At 46.3% G+C, this 20,853-nt stretch overlaps 1 protein-coding gene across 1 annotated transcript in view; it reads left to right on the plus strand.

Annotated features, from left to right (window-relative positions):
- LOC144137890 (lysosomal alpha-mannosidase-like) overlaps window positions 1-20,853 on the plus strand; it is an 83,032-nt gene that overhangs the window by 22,615 nt on the left and 39,564 nt on the right. Inside the window, exons 12-17 of the mRNA XM_077669905.1 lie at window positions 1,976-2,197; window positions 3,252-3,309; window positions 7,859-7,898; window positions 12,983-13,052; window positions 16,297-16,416; window positions 20,101-20,217. Coding sequence (XP_077526031.1) covers window positions 1,976-2,197; window positions 3,252-3,309; window positions 7,859-7,898; window positions 12,983-13,052; window positions 16,297-16,416; window positions 20,101-20,217 — 627 coding nt within the window. The remainder of the gene's footprint in view (window positions 1-1,975; window positions 2,198-3,251; window positions 3,310-7,858; window positions 7,899-12,982; window positions 13,053-16,296; window positions 16,417-20,100; window positions 20,218-20,853) is intronic.

The following is a 20,853-nucleotide window of genomic DNA, read 5'->3' on the forward strand; positions in this document are numbered from 1 at the left end:
CACATTTTATGGTGCAGTTTATAGAACATATACGCCACTAGCCTTGTCATTTTGAAATTAATAAGAACCATTTTGGTCTTTGAGAGCCGAAGCTGTAATGGCGGAAAAGTTAACGTCGTGGGATGGGGGCACACGCTTTGCCTTCTGCGAAGCATTCAGCAGCACCCCGCCACATCCCATCCATCAATGCAGACGTATACAAGTCTATTTTTACGCTTACAGGTTCATATTTGTACGCATGACCAAAGTTTTGCTGTTTTATAAACGTTATATTGCTATGAATCATAAATATATTTCATAAGTCTACCAGTAGTTTGCACGGTGTTTGTTATTACGCAAGTTGAGGCGAAATTCGTGGCTTATAAATCTAAAGTGTGATGAAATCTCACCTCGTCGAGTTGAGATTCATAGGTAAATACGTGGTATTGCCGACCAAAAGTTCATTAAAAACCTGGCGCGGCTTGTATTACTGGTGCAAGGCTGGGGGAGTAGGAGTAGGTGACAATGGCAGCCCGATTCATGAGGGAGGCTTGAATCTCCGGATCAGAGCTCCCCAGCTGCCCTCTCCCGGTGCTCGCCGCAGGTAACGGAGGGAAAGGGATCATTGGGATAAGCCCACATGGTGTGGGATAAGGTGGCGGGAATACTGCATGGTGGGCAGTTCGGGGAGGGAAATAAAGACGGATGAATGCGATGGAGCAGCGCGCGACAGGGGAGGCTACCCTGTCTGCAAAAGGCACCACGTGCATTCTTGCACGCTGTCGAGACTGACGTGAGCAGGGGGATATATATGGCGGGTGAGGCGGAAATGTGTCGCTATGTCGTGATAGCTGAGTAGGATATCTCTATACTCGGTTACAACTTAAGAACGTCAAATGAAGTTGCCGCTGAGCCTCATCACCGCAGCCGGATGTTGCTCCGCGCGGCGCAAGTATACCGCGTTACTGGGAATATTCTGAACACGGCAAGAGCTGTTTCCGTGATTTTGCGGACTAATAAGCTTATAAACTACTGCAGTGACGACAAATAAGCTACGTGAGAAGAGCCAGACGATATCACGCATTCACAGCAATCCAGCAATCTCCTTTCGAAACACGCGCACCCGTTGACATCCGGGTCCGTTGCTTTGGCGGAGTGATACCGTACATGAGCTATTGCCGTTCTTATCTGAAACAGCCGAGCCGGCGCCCCCCCCCCCTCCCCCCCCCCTCCCTTCGTCGGAGACGCGGCTGCTGCACCCCACATTTATCTCCGAACTTGCTGCTGAAAGTTCTCCATGACTGGCAGCCTCAATCGCTAAGTTCGCTGGCTTTCACATCTCTCCCAAAGTGGTCCGCGTTAACACGCACTAGAGCCGGCGACCGTCCGAAGCCAACGCCCGCGCAACGACTCCAAAGGAAATTTCTGGGAGCCCGGAGTGCGCTCAGTCGAATAGACGCCGGTTTCATTCATGGGAAGCGTTTTCTTTTACAATCTGGCGCACGTGTAATTAATCTCCACCGCTGCTAACCCCATACATCTCGGACCTTTGAGGTGGCCCGGTGGTTAAATTGCCGGTTGCACGGCGAAAAGTTAGATTTCCGGGACCTCCCTAACCACATTTTCTTTCTTGGGGCTTGGAGGTTTTTTGGCGCGACAGACGGACAAAGCTCGGCCTGAACAGCTCTTCTGTAAAAGACATTCTCGTTTCCTTACGGAAACTGTTAACTTTTGTTCACCTTGTTCAGTGAAGAAGGCTTCCGTGTGGAAGCCGAAATGTCTTTTTAAAAAACCTTCGGTCGGCGATCCCAAGTTTTTGACGTTGTAAGCATGACTTACCCTGTCGACTGTGGCAGTACTGAAGTACGGTAACGACTGCGGGACCTGTACTGCCCTTCACGCTTTTCGTCTAATTTTTTCGAGCTTAAAAGTCTTGATCACGCGGAGCACTGAAGTATGCCTCGCTGCGCCCATTGCAATTGGGGCATGTGCGCAGAATGGGAGCCGGTTCCACGCGTTCTACTCGACGCCCGAGTGTTACCTGCGCTCGGTGCACGACCAGTGGCTCAACCGCAAGAAGGCCCTGGCGGAGGACGCCCTGTCCTTCACGGGCGACTTCTTCCCTTACTCGGACCGCAACTTCGAGTGGTGGACGGGCTTCTACAGCAGCAAGCCCCAGTTCAAGTACCTCGTGCGACAGGCCTCCAACGTACTACAGGTCAGTGGTGGGTCCGTCCGTTGCGTCTGTCCCTGTCAATCGGATCAGGATAGGATCGTGCTCATGGTCAAGTTAGACAAAAAAACGAATACATGGGAAACGTGTAACCGAAACGAGTAAAGCTACTTCAAATATGAGCAAACCCTTGCTTGCTTATAGTCGTTTGTTTGCAGACTTCAGTGGAATTTTAAGACAACGCTTTGTGAACCAGAACCAGCCAACGGTTCTGTCGTCGCGTGCGGAACAAACTCTTAACACGTCGGAGGCGGCGGCAGGGTTAGGGGGTTCACTCACGGAGCAAACTAGAGATGGCGCGTCGAATTTATTCAGCGTTCCCAGCGCGGGAGTGCCTGCTCGCAGGCGGCGTCGGCGGAACGGCTTTGTCTTCTGCTTCAGCGGCGGTTGTTTTGGGCCTGTTTTGGTGCAGCTTCGCCCCCATTGCGCGGTGCCTTCGCACGGTTTGATTAAATTGTTCTGGGTACCGTTTAAAGCTTTGCTTTCCAATCACTTTCACGGCGTGGATTGGAGCCATTTTTTTTTTCTTCTAGTGCGCTTCTTGTTAGACTTTGGCGAAACTCTCAGCTTTGTCCATTTCCTGTCCGTTTTAAAGGGTCCATTTCGCCGATCCCTGATTGGCTGAAACCAGGACGACGCGCAGAGGTGACGCAGAACAAGAAAGGCGGGGCGTCGGTTTCACTGCACGTCATTGGTCAGAGACCTCGCAACTGAAACTACGTCACCACTGAAAGTGGCTTGAAGTAGACATTTCTGGGATCGTACAAATTCAGAATTCCGCTTCTGTGAAGCAGTTCACTACAATTTATCGTAGCGTGTGAACTAATACGAAAATTATTGGCTTCGCATGCAATTTGATGCTAATTTCCTCTGCAATAGTTCCAAATTGAGCTCAAACGAGGAAATACACTCATCCTGCCGCCTTCGGATGTTGGAGGTTCGTTAAAGTTGTTTGTGCAACGTTATCTCTTACTTTGTGGTTAGATGCCTATGGTAAACGCACTGACCCGTCCCTTGCCTCGCTCGCGTTCGTTCGCAGGTATGCCGGCAGATGACAGCTTTGCTGAACTTTACGGCGGAAAAAATCAACGACCTCGGTAGGTGAAGCGTTACGTTTTGGTGCTTTCAAGGGGCCATGAAGGCAAAATACAAATTTAGTTAAATTTGTATTTTTTATTTATTTATTTATTTGTTTATTTATTTATTTATTTATTTATTTATTTATTTATTTATTTATTTATTTATTTATTTATTTATTTATTTATTTATTTAATGCTTTAAAGCATTAAAAGTCTGCTTTGTCACAAAAGCATTGGTACGGTAGCGATTTGATCTCAAACTTCAAATATATAATGCAGATATTAAGGAAAACATACAAAGCAATGGCGGCACCGCAGTCGCTTTCCGGTGACTACTTAATGACGTCACAGGATCTTGTTTGGGTGATTGGCTGCCGCTGACGTAAGCCGCCACCAAGAAACATGACTGGGCGATTGTAGTGGCGCCTCTAGTTCCATTTGATCGCATCCAGTGATGTTCTGTACTGTGGAGAAAAATTCCCATTTTTAGGTGCAGAAATTCCCTATTTCCAGCATCTTTCCCTGCAGCTTTCTTAATAATTCCCTGCAAATTTCCCTGTACTTTCTTTTAGCAGCTTATCTTTACGAGGATTACTGCTCCGTTGTTGATGACGATGATGATGACGATGACGATGATTTCTATTGGTTTCCCCTTTGTAGCGGGGTGATGACATGACATCTTACCAAACTGATATACCTATGTTTTATACTCTTGGTTTAATACTAGTGCTGCTTAGTGCAGGCACACAAAGCTTATTAGGCACAAAATACTTTTTTTTCGATTACAAGTGGTAACTGTCCTAGGCAATATTCTCCTCTCTACTTTTCGTCCACCAGCATTCTAATCTTCTTTTCGTCGCCTCGACAGCCTTGAAGTGAACTTGGGGCGTTAGCCAGCGCCACGTATATTTGCTTTAAGTAGCCTCTTGGACGAAGACGCCGTTAAGATGATGAGTTTCAGAGTGAACTAAATTTCCCTGTCGCTCACCTATCGCTCAGCGGCATTTGACTATGGGTTTCACGTTTCGTACCAAACAGCATGCTTACTTTGCATGCTAAAGCTTTAAGCTGAAACTGCCCACGTGCAAAAGACAAGACATTGTTGTGTAAGGTAATTTTAGCTGAGCGCCAGCACTGCTCGCGCCCTTCTCTTGATGACGGCACGCGGACTAAGGCGCATCTGAAGTACTTTTTTGTATATTGCGCAGGAATACATGCAAACAAGCTTCAGTCCTTCAGACGCCGCCGCTTCAAAATTTACTACCTCTTTCGCGTGCAGTATTTTTTTTCTCTGTGTTCCCTACTGTTTTATGAACTGGATTGGAAGCGGTCTTGGATGCTTGTGGCTCGCGCGAACACGAGTGGGGATATTTGAACATAAATACCGGGAAGTGTTGAAGAAGTAATGGTGTGAGATCCGGTTTACCGACACTGTTTTTTTTTTCTTCTTTTTACTCCTTGACTCCTAAAATTCCCTCCACGTATTAAAGATTCCTTTTTTTCCCTTTTGGTCAAAATTACTGCCGAAAATTCCCCGAAAAGGGGAAAATTCTCCGTACGGAACATCACTGAGCTCATCGCCTGAATGATAAAGGGCAGTTAACATACTGATAATGACGTTTCCAGTGCTACCCCATATCCCGTCACTCCCGCCAACATTGCGCCACTGCAACGCAAAATTTATGTTTTTCAATATTTATCGCATCTTTCTTGTTTAAGAAAACTTATTTTGTGGGTTGAATGCAGCTGAAACAGTTACAAATACTAGCTTTTTAAGTTGAACAAAGTGGCATTTTGACTGCATGGCCCCTTTCGATAATGATGATGTTTGAATGTTAATGGCGCCCAACTAGGGCAAAGAGTGCCAAGAAAGTGTTTTGATGAATAGGTGATTTGATTGATTGATTGTAGGGTTTAACGCGCCGACGCAACGCAGGCGATGAGGCGCGCCGTAGTGGAGGGCTCCGGATTAATTTTGACCACCTGGGGATCTTTAACGTGCGCCGAAATCTCGTACACACGGGCGTTTTTGCTTTTCGCCTCCATCAGAAAAGCGGCCGCCGCGGCCGGGAATCGAACCAGCGACCTCGTGCTCAGCAGCGCAACGCCTTAGCCACTGAGCCACCGCGGCGGGTTTGATGGATAGGCGACAACTAAAATTGGTTAGAGGGAACAGAAGTCAAATCAGTTAAAGACTATGAGGACGGCTGGTGTACAGGGCCAGGATGAGGACCAAGAGCGATTAAAAGATAAATAAGGTGGCTGGCGTATAGGGCCAGCGGTAAAACTATGGGTGGTATGAGATGACCTGTAAGAAGTGAACCTCTGACATAAACGTAAAGGTGCACTGAACAGAAAACATGGCGTCGTCTCCTAAAAAGTATGACGGATGTAATGGAACATGTTGTCAGTAGAGTTCTCTGAAGCCTTTGCGACGTGTAATGTCGAGTTTCACGGCCCCTTTCAACTTGTGCCTTCGTGCCGTGTTTGTTAAAGCATAAACGTTCCCCTTTCCTCGAATGGTCCACTAAAACGGCGTGGTAATGACCTTAAAGGAGCCATGAAGACAAAACACAAGTTTGGTTCATTCGAAAGGTTGCCTCGCTAAAATCATACTGATACCACTTTTAATGTAATCTTCACTCACATAAGCTATATAATAAGAAAAAAAGGGAATGGCCATGCGACCCACTAGCTCTTTTCCCGCAACAGAACCTATGAAGTCATATGAGCCCAGCTGTGCCATTGGCTGAAGCCGGCAAAAGCAAACGCAATTAGGCAGAGCTTATAAGCTTGCCGAACGAGCTATTTGCTCTTAAATGCAATGCACAACCCTTTTACGGCAGTAATAATGGTGCGGTACACAACAAAAGTTATGAAACTACACGTAAACATAGAAGTACCGATGCGCACTGCTGTTGGTACTGTGCGCACTGTGCTTGTTTTAGCTGCACATCAGTCCGACGCTTTGGAGTTGTATTAAACGACGCTGGCCCATTGGCTTAAGCGACGTTGCCTTACGTGACCCTGTTTTCAAGTATACCCCGTGTTTCACAAAGCGATTACTTTCTACCGTAACAAAAACAAACCAGGTGTAAATGCGGTCAAAAACAAAGCAACGTCGGGGTGCTGAGTTTACTAGATCCATCTGGGAGGTTTGGCGGCAAGCCATGCTGCAGAGCCGAATGGCGCAGCGGAAGTTCGTTTGTATACGGGCCATTTTGACATCATTGTAGACGTCACCAAAACACACGATTTGGTGGGAGAATCAAGATTTTAACCTGAATTGATTAATTTCTGAGTGAATACGGCATCATTTGGTGCCACGCAAGTGCTGGGGACGCTATAAAACACGAAACCTTTCGGGTAAAACAAACTTGTATTTTGTTTTCATGGCTCCTTTAATGGAGCGAAACCCGGAGTTGCAAGCATTTGAAGTTGCAGAGACGTCCAGGTGTCATAACCGCCAGTCTTCATCAGTGGCGGGCGAAGTGACCCGCCACAAATGCTGTTTCACCCGACGTGAACGCGGGTGTAATTTTTCGGCCGGAACTTAAGCGCAGGCATTTAGTTGCCAACTGTTCTCGGGTGTTATGCACGTTTATCGAAGTCTCAAGTAGCTCGTCGTCTTTGCTGGCCCGTTCACGCCACGGCTGACGCCATGGCTGCGTGCTGCGATTCATCGGCGACGTGCGTCGTCGTGCTCTCGGCTGTTTCCAAACTTGCATCCACCTTAGGCAAAAGTAATTGTCACTAATTCCAGTAACCAGATTTCCCCTGAGCCTAAATGTGCAGGAAGCATGTATTGTAGTGGTATTTTATGCAGCACTCGCAATAAATAGAAATTTATGTATCTGTATATGAAGAAGTTTGGCTACAGATAAGACTAACATTTCATTGAATGCGTTCATGTGGCGAACGATTAGTGTTTGTAGTCTTCTAATGGGGATCCAGAAAATATACATAATCCCTTGTAGGTCACCTCATATGAAAGGACGATGCGCTGTAAGTGGGTTACGAATAAACCTCTACCACCCAGTTAAGGACATATTAGTAGAAATTAAGAAGAAATGGACGTGGGCAGGGCATGTAATTCGAAGGCAAGATGACCGTTGGTCATTAAGGGTAGCAGAGTGGATCCCTATAGAGAAGGCAAGCGTGGCGGGGAGCGGCAGAAATTTAGATGGGCAGATGAGATCAAGAAGTTTCGGGGATAAATCGGTCGCAGCTAGCACAGGACCGGGGTAATTGGAGATCAATGGGAGAGGCATTTGCCCTGCAGTGGGCGTGGATGGGCTTGTGATGATGCTGATGACCCAGTTAGAGCCATTAAAGTGCATATGTAATCAAAACAAGCACACTCAGCATGTAGACAGCTTTGCAATACTGTATGTATACAATGATGTGGATGGCATACGCGCTTTAAACATGCTCACCCTTTCTATAAAAACTCAATGGTAAGTAATTTAGCTCTTTTTACACATTACTGTTATCTTATGGCAATATTTTCTCCCGCATATGCTTGACTAGTTTGGTTTTCACAGCCCTTTCGTATCTTATTTTTCAGAGACGGCCATTGCAATGGCGCAACACCACGATGGCATCACGTGAGACCTTACCCTTTATTAAGTATAATTAATTGCTCATTGTATTCATTGTAGCGCTCACAGTCGGTAAATCTGCCCGCCTCAGACCGGATGTGAAGCTAATCAAGCAGAGAAAAGAGCTGCCAAACGTTGGTCTTTTAAGTAAACCTCACTCGTGTGAGTCCTCAGGGCAACTCACGAAAGGCAGTAGCGGCCCGCTGTTCTCAATCATGTCGAGTGTTTGCGCAGCCTCGCTGACACACATAACACGTCCCGACATGACTTATCGTAGGGCATTGCATAACGGATACTCTATTAGGTCTGGATTAGTGTCACTAGATAAGGTTACAGAGTATCGGCACTCTTTTCTCCTATTGTTCCGTGCCGCCGCCGTGATCATTGGTCAGTTCGTATCACGTGACATTTGTATACAGTGCGACGGTATCATGGGCACCGCCATTTTGTTGCTTATGCATTTTCCGTCTGTAAACTGTGGTAATCTCAGCTTGTCCTGCCTGCTCTGCGACTGCGCGTGCCTGGCATCGTTCCGAACGCGAATCAAAGATAACGCGCTTCGCAGCATTCCAGCTGCAGATGTGCGTCCGACAATTCCGTGTTGCTGCGTCTTTGCCAGTGTTGTTTACAAATGACATCGTTAAAGTGAGCGGGAAGCCGCAGAAACGGCAATCTGAAAACACTGATAAATGCCAAAATGGCCGCCGTTGCTCACTTGCGTGCTTCAGTGACGGTACTCTGTATCTTATCTAGTGACACTAGCCTGGATATGTAGCTTTATTTGAACAGATGAGCCATTTTAGGTGGAGCCTTTTTGCCCGTCTGCTGTAGGTCCTGCGTCACGCCAGGGTAGGAGAAGGTTCCAGACCGGCCGGCTGCCCCACAGAAACCGGTTGCCAGACCTACCGATAGAGGGCGCAGCGGTGTCGCATGGAGGGAAAGAACAGTGGAACGGAAAGTACAGTGGAGAATCCAAGGCAGCCAAGATAGCCAAAAAAGAGGCAAAGCAGATAGAAACGAATACATGGAGGGAAAAATGGAAGCTAAAACTTCGTTAGAGCTAGATGTACAGGGCTCACAATTTAGACATCAGAAAGAAAAATTCCTACGATAATTCCCAGGGCGGTGCTTTGCTTTTTGAGGCTAGAGCAGGTAGCTTGCGAACTAAGAGCTTTGTGTGGAAGTATAAACAAAATGATGGGGTATGCGTGGTCTGCGGAAAAGAAACAAACTATGCGGTGCATAGTGTTAGAATGCGAGGGTATCCGTCCAAAGCTACATAAGGGAAATATTCGGCTTCCAGAAGCCCTAGGATTTAAGGGTAGCACCGAGGGAGTTCACTTCAAGGCTGTCGAGGCGACGAAAAGAAGATTAGAATGCTGGTGGACAAAAAGCATAGGGGGGAATATTGCCTTAAAAGCTACCACCTGTAACAGAAAAAAATAAGTATTTTGTGCCTAATAAGCTTTTTGTGCCTGCCCTAAGAGCAGCGGTAGTATTAAACGAAGAGTGTAAAACATAGGTTATTAGTTTCTTTCCAGTGTTTTGTTTGTAAGATGACGCGCCATCACCCAGCTACAAATTGGATACCACTATCAGTCATCATCATCATCAATAGTGGCTTCTCCCTCCCACTAGGAGAGGGAAAGGGAGGGAGCCTCCACCGTTGACGTTTTGTTGTCGATTTCATTGCTCGAACCATAGAATTTCCGCGGCGACGGCACTGCCTTTCTTGGGCGAGCACCCGTTGACGTTCGAATTGACACAAGACAGCGACAGCTTCGCTGTTTCAGCGGAATTCACACTTGCTGGAACTGGGTTTAGTTTTTTTACGTCGCCAAACACGTGCGCCCTGGAAGACTCTTGACAGGCATTTCTTCGGAAATATGAGTTCATAGCAAATGGTCATTTTAGATTTTACTAACGTGTCACCTAGTCTCTTTCGCTGCGAAAAAAGACATGCGCGACCATAAAGGACCACCGCTTATCTTTTCTCACTACCAGTGCATTCATCATGATACGAGTTTGCGAGTACTAAGGAGAGAGACAGAGAGAAATTTTATTGGAAAGAAAAAGACACAAAAAGGTCAGTCTGATGGTATTGGCCTAGTGGTATTGGCCAGCTATTCTGTGTGCGGAAAGTGGAAGGAGAAGAAAGAGCGTAGATAGAGATGAGAGAGATGAGGATGGCGGAGAAATGCATAAATGGCTATGTATAAAAGACGCGTATACTTACTGCGAACTGTGAGAAACGTAAGACTTGAGTAAATATATAAGCTTGGCTATTTGGAGTACTGCAACAAACGATGACAGCTTCCATCTATTTTCTAAACTTGATCTCATCATCATCACCATCATCATCATCAGCCTATCTACGCCCACTGCAGGGCAAAGGCCTCGCCCATAGATCTCCAATTATACCGGTCCTGCGCTAACTACGACCAACATGTCACCGCAAACTTCTTGATCTCATCTGCCCACTTTTCTACTACCCCTGCCACGCTTGCCTCCTCTAGAGATCCACTCTGTTGCCCTTAATGATTCGCCTTCGCATTACATGCCCTGCCCACGTCCATTTATTCTTTTTAATTTCTGCTAATGTGTCCTTAACACGCGTTTTTTCCCACTCCGCTCTCTTCTTGTCCCTTAATGTTACACCTATCACCTTCCGTTCCATTGCCCGCTTAGTCGTTCTCAATTGAAGTTGAACCCTCTTTGTGAGCCCCCAAGTTTCTGCCCGTAGGTGAGTACCGGTAAGATGCAGCTGTCAAACACTTTCTTCTTCAGGGACAATGGTAGGCTGTCATTCATTATCTGAGAATGCCTTCCGAATGCACTCCACCCCATTTTTTATCCTTCTAATTATCTCTGCCTAATGGTTAGGATCCGGGGTCACAACTTGGCCTAAGTAGATATATTCGTTTACAACTTCCACTGCCTCGCCACCTGTCTCAAACCGCTGTGCTCTCCCGAGGTTATTGATCAATACGATAGTTTTCTGCATGGTTTAGTGCAGCGGTGGCGCACAGGTATAGCGACCGCCTCGCGTGCAGAAGGACCGTGGTTCGAATCCCGGTGCCGCACAATTACTACCGGATTTTAAAAAATCCGCGTGTTGATGGAATTGCAGAAGGAGGCTTGGGGTGCGGCGTGTTCCCGGCGACCATTGCCGGTAATGCACTCCCTCACCACGGCAGGATTGGCCGCCCTGGTGTAGTAATGGCCACAACCTCCCACGATTACGCCAGTTAAACTTGATATACCATGGAATTATTACACAATCTCTCTATCTGCTGCTGAAGGAAAACAAAATAATGTGGTTAGTTTATTTGCTTACTAAACATTTATACAAATACCCCTGAAGAGTCCTGACGCACTTGTGGTAACCATAGGGATGAGTTACACAGCAGCAGGAAACAATAAGTGAAATTAAAAATACGACTAAATGTAATCTCAAAAAGAACGAGGCATGATCAGCCTATAAACACAATAAAATTTGCGATAGTTGTTGTACAGTTATGGCGCATGCACGAAACTTAACATAAAGTGCGTGAAACTTGCCTCTCAAGGGGAAAAAATCGAGCTTTGTCAACCAGAAGCTCTTAAAGATTAGCGTTGTTTTTTTTTGAAACTCTGGAATACGCGACTGCATGCTCTGTGCTGGTCGTATTCCCGAGTCTTTAGGACAAAAACCAAAACACAAGGGAACTTGTTGAGGGTGCAAGGATTGCCAGAGCTGGTGATGTCAGCGTGCCTTCGATAGCTATCACGCCAAAGGAAATTGCATTCTTGGAGGCCAGGGAAAAGCGGATGTGGTGATAAATCCAGTGATGACCTTATGGTTTGACAGATTAACCAATCTTCTCCTCTCTTCTGTGCAAGTTTGTTGTTCTTTCCATTAAGTGTGCTATTTGTTTTTCCTAAACTTGTAATAAAGTGATTAGTTTACAGTCAGCGCTTGTGGTGTGTGTTCCTGTCCGTCCTTCGTCAGAATGTGCGCTGTTGCCTCCTTTGCAACTCTGTCACAGTCATTTCCCTTTTGGTAAGCCTCGCGAGTCTTTCTTGCTCGGCTATCCTTGCACCAACACAATATCTTAACTTGCTTGAAGAGTGGCTTACAGAGTGGCTTACACATGCACGCCGAGCAGTGATTAGGGAGGTGTCTGCTTGCGTGATTCTTAATTGAAAGTTCGTCTTCGCGCAAACTCACGTTCACACAACTGCAAGTCTGTCCGACGCAAACTTTCCCGCAAGAAAGGGGAATCTGATACACTGCTCTAACGCAGCAATCAACGCAGCAACTTGTGTTACTTGTGTAAGGCTATGTGCAGACTACGGACGCAAAAGCCATATCGAGATATATGGACGTAAAAAACGGCATGTCATGCAGTTCGATTGGCCGAGACGTGAAATGACGTCATTCGTTGAAGTTATTACGACAGTTGCGGCAACAGTCTGACCCCGGCCTAACGCAGCAAGTTGTGTACCTCTCTCTGTGTAGCGTCTTCCTTAGCGCAGTTTACACCTTTTGACAATAGAGAGTTTCAGCAGTCCGTCTGTTCCGTCGTGTACGTAGTTACCGTGTTGACCGGGACCTGTCTGGGCACTTGCGCATTCGTCACGGTGGGGGCGTCTCCTCGCCCTTCCTCCTCGCCCTTCCGCCCGCGCAGGCGCAGTCGGGTCCCGGTAAACCCAGTAACTACGTCCACGACGGAACAGACGGACTGCTAAAACTCTCTGTTATACACTAACTCGCCCAACAACAAGTCCTCCTACGATATATTTTTGTTAGGTTTGCGATAGGCTGTGTATCATTTTTGTCCGGACAAAGCACTTTTCTCAGTGAAATAAATTTTTACTTCCTCTTTATGGCCCATTCAAAAACAAGTTTGTCAGTAAAATATCAACATTAAAAGAAAACAAATCAGAGCAAAAAGTTGTTCAAACCTTACAAACGTGAACGGGGGTCTTTAGTTCCATGAACCCGTTACTAATGTGGGTTGCACTTGCCGGAGACTCTGCACAGTGGGCCACGCGGGAGAACCTGCACCACAGTGCCGATGTGCTATACAAGGAGCATTCACTTACAGCGGAACCGGCACCACGGCTGCGACTAACGACTTCTCCAAGCGGATAAAAAGAGCTCTCGCCGCCAGTGAGGTGAGTCTTGTTCCTTTACTGGCTTTATTTATTCTGGTCAGGCTATGTTGGCCCACGGCCGGGCTGGAGGAGCGGCGGGCGCGCACTTTCATATGAAAGTGCGCGCTCGCCGCTCCTCCAGTCCGGCCGTGGTTGGCCATACAGTTTCATACTAATATACACTAGATGGAAATCTGGCGCCACTGTCTAGGGGAGCCGCGCTTCAGAGAGCGTTCCGTCATGTACCGGGCAGGCACGTTCCACTTGTCCTTGGCATGGCTAACGAAAAAGCTGAGAAGTTGCCTCTGGCTCCAAAAATGCAACTATATTACTGCAGGAGATTTATCGAATTTGATTTAATATTGTAAAGTTAAAGCTCCCGAAAAATGTATCTCTCGGGGATTATTTCTTTAGAAGCTTCATGCAAGATGAACAAAAAAAAAACAATGTTACCCGTTCTTATTGATTTTGGCTTCAAGACAAAAAAGACGCCATGTGACTAACCAAGCCAAGGAGGCGAGGAACGTCGTTAGCTGCAATGGCGCCACCCACGGCGGCCCGCGAATGCAGCGCCAGATTTCCCTCTAGTATATATTAGTATGAAACCCTATGGTGTTGGCAACGTAATGGTAATAATTCGCCGATGAGACCTCATCTTCTGTGCCGGAAAGGCAAGCAGGCAAAGGACGTAAGTTATTTCTCACGTGTAAATTTTAAAGTCAAATTTAAACAACTTACACTGCGCTGGTTGTGAAGTAGCAAAACACAAACAGTAAAATGTTCCTTTGCGCCTGCGTCGTCCCATACTGCTGTGAGTGCCTATGGAATAGAACGCTCTGCTGTATGTAAGCTATGAGTCGTTATTTTGGGTGTTTGTCCCTTTCGGTTGTTTTTGTGTTGTTGATTTTTTTTTGTATTCCGTGCGTTTGTTATCTTTGCCATTTTAAATGTCTGTCCTTTTGCATTTTGCGTGTTGTTTTTGGTGTTTTTCGTGTCCGTTGTTCTCGGTTATTCTTTTCACTTACTTAGGTATATTGTGGGTTTGTTGTTTTGGGTGTTTTGTGTGCGTATTTTTGGTATTTTGTGCGTTTGTTGTCTTTGCCATTTTAAATGTCTGCCTTTTTGCATTTTGCGTGTCCGTTGTTCTCGGTTATTCTTTTCACTTACTTTGGTATATTGTGTGTTTGTTGTTTCGGGTGTTTTGTGTGCGTATTTTTGGTACCGCGTTTGTTGTTTTTACCATTTTGAATGCCTGTTCTTTTTGCACTTTGCTTGTTAAGTTGTTTTTGGTATGTTTCGTGTCCGTTGTTCTCGGCTATTCTTTTTACTTACTTTGGTATGTTGTGGGTTTGTTGTCTTGGGTGTTTTGTGTGCGTATTTTTGGTATTTTCTGTGCTTGCTGCACCGGCATTGAATGGCCCAATGAGAGAGAAGTTCAAAGCCACTTTCTTGGGGGAAACGTGGTTAAACGCGAAGCCTCCTCCAATGCAACCTGAGTCAAAGACAAAGTTCAAAATTCGAACTGCTTCTACCGTGTCGGAGTGGCGCCATCGGATGGTCGTCGGCTCTATAACGCTTTCAGCCCAGGTTAGGTTCGGGCCACAGGAAGCGTTTCTTTTTCTTTCTTGATGCACTGGATGTGCCTTTGCAGAAACCCATTGTGGTAGTCGGCTTTCCTGCAGTGCGTTCTGGGCGCAACAATTTGGATTTTAGACTTTGACGTTGGACTTTAAAGGGACCCTGCAACACTTTTTTCAACTCTTTTGAAAACTTAAATGCGTGCAGAACGTAGTCTCCCGACACACCCAGTACGTAGATTAGGGGGTCGCAAAGTACCTCAGCTAAAAATTTCTGCTCTCTATGCCCATCAGATAAATTGTACACTCGCTCAAAATGTTTTTTTTTTTTTCTCTTTCCCGGTCTTGACGTTCTTCGACGGCCCGAATTACGTCACTAAGGCCATGTAGCGGCCGTTGGCCGGTTGTCCCTTAGTTTCAGCAGTGAACGCTTTTCGATAGCGACTTCAAAAAAGCCACAAAAACAAAGCAGAAATGGAAGGCGTATCTGGGGCGACGAGCAATCATACAGTTCCACTCCTTGCTGGCGATAACTATAGCTTTCGAAGTGGTTCCAGACGCGAAGGGAAGAGTTAAAGCGCTTATTGAAAGTGTTGCAGGGTCCCTTTAAAGACATTGGCTTTCGACCAGAGAAATATTCGTGTTTCGACTATCTTTACTTCACCTGCGATCATCATCATCGTCAGAGAAAGTTTGATTTTCCCCAGTGCGTTTCGCGTACGGTCGGCATAAGTGCGGCAAATAAAGCTACGCTTTAAGAATGCCGCCGCCGCCGCCGCCGTAGGGGTTGTCCGGATCTGTAGCGGCTCGTACACCCCTGTCGGCTCCGGCGCACGCGCAGCCCGTGTTTCTGCTTAGAAAATCCGCGGGTCCCCCACGCAGAGGTCGGAATCGAAGCAACACGAAGCTTTCATTGTAGCATACCTGGGTTCAAATTAACGTACGTGTAACATTTTGCTTGTGTCATAGTGCTTGGCGTAGTTGCTGATTATTCAGAACAGTGAGCCGTGGCGAGCGCGCCGAGAAATACGAGATACGAGACGCAGGCAGAAACGCGTCGTTTCAATCTCCCAGGCGACGACACCGCAACTCCACGCAGAAAAAGGGGGGGGGGGGGCGTGATGCAGACAGCAACAGGAAAAAAAAGGGGGGTATATACGCTGTGGGTAGCTATACTCGGTTACAACTCAAGAACGGCACCACTTCATGTACTGTATCACTCCGCCAAAGCGCTGGACCCGTGAGGTCAGTGCGCGCGCGTTTTAAAAGGGGTTTGCTATGAATGCGTGATATCGTCTGCCTTGTCTCACGCAGTTTGTTTGTCGTCACTGGAGTCGTTTATAAGCATATTAAGTCCAAAAAATCACGGGAACGGCTCACGCCATGTTCAAAATATTCCCAGTAACGCCCTACTTGCGCCGCGCGCAGAAACATCCGGCTACGGTGATAAGGCACAGCGGCAACTTCTGGTGCCGTTCTTAAGTTGTCCCCTGTTCCGGAACGATTTCAATTATATCCTGCCGCTAATGACAGCGCAATAATAAAAGAGTATACTATAACTTATTAGCGCCATAGAAGTAATGTCGTTACAAATGATGCGGAGACATGGCACAATCAACCAACAACTAAATATTTCAGTGAATGAATCAATCAATCACGTCGTTCTAAAAACCCCACACTCTGCGCAGGAAACCGTCTCCATGGGCATACGGGCGCTCGCATCACTAAACCTCCAGGAGCTTTTCAGTCCCAAGTTTTGCCTGCGGCTGGCACACAGCGAATGCTCTCCTTCGGAAAACCTCGAGAGGGTACGTCACCGCAATCGGAGCTTTCTGTGACTTTGATCGCGGTATATGTCTCTGTTGACGCAACCGAGAACGGCCGATGCTGCAGCTCAACGACACATCCCGCTCTTGGCTTTTGCCCCTTCATTGCTTGTTTTGTCTGACTGCACTTAGAACTAAGTAAATGCTGTCTAAATCTTATTTGTGGCTGCGTTGTGCAGTTTAAAGGGGCGTTAAATTTAGTATATTAAATAACTGCTCCGTCCCGATAAGAATGGTACCAATTTAATCGCAAACTTTGAAAACTGCAAATTTAAAACAAATATTCGAGATATTTAAGGAAACATGTGAAGCAGTGGCGAGTCCCGAGCCACTTTCCAACAATTTTTGATGACGTCGCAAAGTCTTGTTCTTACGATTGGCGGCCGCCAAGACACATGACTGGGATATGTTGGGGGCCTCTAGTTCCGTTCCATCGTATCACTTGAGTGCTACCGCGCAGTTGACACACTCGTAATTATATTCTAAGTGCTGGTGCATAATGCGTCACTGCTGCCTATATTGCGTCACAGCAGCGCGAAGTTTCTGGCGTTATTGCAGTTGAGAAAAAGTTTCCGTGGCACGAATGGAGCTTAGTGAGTCACCAAAGGATGGTTCCTTCAAATTGAGCAGAGCTTTTTTTTTTGTTTAATGGCCTCTTTAAAAGAAATGGTATGTCTTATTTGTGGCTGCGTTGTGAAGTTCAACCAGTGTTATCCATGAGTTCACTATTTAGCGCATAGGTGGAGAGATTCAGTTTCTTCAGGGGGGACTTGCAGCCCATGATGACGATGACAAAATGTGCCCACCGTTATACATACATACATACATACATACACACATACATACATACATACACACATACACATACATACATACATACATACATACATACATACATACATACATACATACATACATACATACATACATACATACATACATACATACATACATACATACATACATACATACATACATACATACATACATACATACATACATACATACATAGAAATAATACTTTGGAGAAGGTAGCGGCCTCAGACCTTTGCCAACGTTTCGACAAGGAAACGTTGGCAAAGGTCTGAGGCCGCTACCTTCTCCAAAGTATTATTTCTATCTGGTGACCATCTTCAAAGCCCTCTCGTTCCCTGGATTACATACATACATACATACATACATACATACATACACACATACACATACATACATACATACATACATACATACATACATACATACATACATACATACATACATACATACATACATACATACATACATACATACATACATACATACATACATACATACATACATACATACATGCTCCTAGTACGCATCTAGTGCACTTGTCCTCCTATGGTAAGAATTCGAAAGAAAACTTTTGAAGTATGAAAGTAAGCCGCCCACGTCCGCGCCAATTCAGTGATACAGAAAGCTTTTAGCCCCAATAAAATTTTAAAGGAAAAGGTAGAGGCAACTCTAAAGAAATGGCAATGGTAATGGCACTGATAGTAGTACTTACGGAAGAGGACTCAGGGGCGTAGTCTACGCCTATGATATAGCAAAGGTCTATGGCCTTGGTTCATCTGTTATAGGCGGCGGAATATAAAGCACAATGCGCCGTTCGCCATCTCCGCAGGGACTACCCTAACGCCTGGTCTGTAGTGGGTTGTAATGCTACCTCAGACTTCTAAGTTCTGATTTTCTACTATTTCATGAGCAATATCTACTTCCCGCTTGTTCGTCACCAGGTTTTCTAAATAAAACATGCCGTAAATCCACTCAATTTAGCCCTGGTGGGTCTACCAGTGTGCCGTCTTATTTAACGTAAGCAAACGGTGAAGAGGACGGTGTCGAAAGCACTTTCCTTGATTTAAAATGTGCGTATAAATCGTCTAGAAAAATTCATAACATAGCGTACGCATGCTATTATATGCAGCAGATTGGACACTCCACTGTTCTCAACCGACAAATAACAAAGGTTACGTCACAGTCATAAGAAAAACGGAGGATGGTAGATGAATTAGCTCTGACCAGACAAAAGCTGAAATCAGCCTTCTCCCTCACTTACTCTTGTTTAAGTACCGCATTTGTGATGTTATACTTTGCAGGGAGGCAACTGCGTGTTACCTTCCTCCAAGGAAAAAAACAGCGATACGAACAAATACATTACTTTGCATTCATATCACGTAAAAATTGTAGCAAGAAAAACGAGGACTGCAGACGTTGTGAAGGACAACAGAAAAAGACAGCGTTGTTCCGCCGTTCTTGTCAATCTCGGCGCTTCTTTTAAAATCATACACTTAAGGGGGACTCACGTCTTAACACTCCTATGGTGCTTACTGCTTTATGACCCAAGAACTTAAAAACCATCATGCACCAACACGAAACGCTTTACAAAATATTGCCACGAAGCCAAGAACGACGCAGTTGTTTTGAAGGAGAAACAAGTTTATTGGAGCGAACTTGTGCTCCCCTAACAACTCAAAAGAATACAGAGGCGGCGAAGCAGCGGTCAACAAAGTGACTAGCACAGGCGAGTGTCGTCGAATGAATGCCGCGGCGTCTGCTCTGCAGGCTTTTATCTTTCGGCGCAAGTGTTTCTGGAAACGTCGATTCACATCCAGAACATTGTAGATCACAGAAGATTATTCTGGGCTAGTGGCGTTAGGGCGAAACAATCTGCTTATCTGAATGTGATAGCCCGTGCGGCATAAAAGTAAAGAAAGTAAGACGCGCTTCGTTTGGAACGCAGATAACACAGCCGGGCGTGGCCCGGCAGTAAAAACAAACAATAAATAATCAAACCCGTACATGGTTCGCGGCAATATATAAATGTCCACAACGGCCTAGTTTGCTTATTTTAGATATATGTCGCTTCTGTACTCAAATAAAAAACTACACTCTTCCTTGATGGACAGCTAGCGCCATCTCACCAAAGCCGGATAAACCAAAATGCGTTTTTTTAAGTGCGAATGCACTTTATAAGCGACCCCAAACCATCCACCGCCGGCGGCGGCGGCGGCGGCGTCGGCGTCCGCAGTGCTCCTGTATATTTAAAAAAGAAACAGCATCCGGCGCCAGGTTTCGATCCGAGGACTTTGCGGCCGCAGCGCGACGCTCTACCGACCAAGCCACGGAGGCGACGCTGATATCAGTGTTAGTGACGCGCCTTATATCTTTAACGCATTCAAACTACGTCGTCAGCGGCGTGCGTTGGCGACTCAGCGGCGTTATAGCGGCTTGATAACTGCGTGGTGTACACGTGATACTACAAACCCGATGGAAGAGATGGAAGAGAAGGCGGCGAGGCGGTGGGCTGCGGGGGCCGAGCGCAAGCGCCGCAAGCGGGCCGACAACCGTGCATTCGCACTTTCACATTCTCCCCCTCGGGGAAATGCGGGGGAATGTTTTTTTGTTTATTTTCTATCTCAGTAAATAAGTGATGTAATTCTAAAAGAAGCAAACTGGGCCGTTGGGAACACTTAAGAACACCTGTAAAACTTTCTGCATCTCTACACGATGCTTTTTAAGCCCGTGGGTCATGAGTTGGTAAGTCCAATAGGAATTTTAGCAGATGAGTCCCGCTTAAACCAACAAGACCATCTTGGAGTTCCTCTACAGCGTGCTTTGTATCCTTGCCTGCCGAAACGTCCGCAGTTCTACGTGTCCGTGTACAACCCCCAGAGCGTCATGATCAAGACGCACATCCGGTTCCCGGTCGCAACCAGTGGCTACAGGGTCATCAACGACCAAAGCGCCTTCGTACCGTCCGAGGTGAGAGCATTCACTATGCGCAGCACCTTTGCCGATTTTGCGCCGTGGGCTTGACACATGTTTGTAATGAGTGCCAACCTCCTAGCCCACGGTACAACGCTCCCTCAAATATGGCAGGGAGAGCACATCCAATATACAACACGATAACCACCACTCGACAAGACTCATATCCAGTGATACTTCCCGTCGTCCAAGATACACTAAAAAAAATGAATGCCCTTCCACTCTGGGAAGAAGGATGACTTGCGAAGCTGGACGCAGTCCACGGAGTGCACGGAACGAACCACCTTTGTTTGTAATTTGCGGTGGAGCATACTTTCTAGCCAACTAGGTGAAGGAACCTTCGAAGTACCCAGGCTTTCTTCTTGCTCACAGACATATAGCTGCCTGCGTTCCTCCCGCGTCGTAAGCATCTTTCTGTTTTTGTAAAGGAAAGTTTGACATCCACCTAAATGCAGCCTGGCTGCATTTAGGTGGATGTCAAACTTTCCTTTACAAAAACTTACTCCACCTTGGGGATTTCCCCTAAATCTGGTCGATGAACACCTGTCCTTCACTTCGAGTTGTTGATCAATTCGCTTTCGCGCTACTAACGACTAGCCTCCTGGTTAGCTCAATTGGTAGAGCGACTGCTCC

This window comes from Haemaphysalis longicornis, unplaced genomic scaffold, assembly GCF_048455015.1.
Source record: "Haemaphysalis longicornis isolate Haplotype H1 unplaced genomic scaffold, Haemaphysalis longicornis Haplotype H1 scaffold_5, whole genome shotgun sequence".
Taxonomy (NCBI): Eukaryota; Metazoa; Arthropoda; class Arachnida; order Ixodida; family Ixodidae; genus Haemaphysalis; species Haemaphysalis longicornis.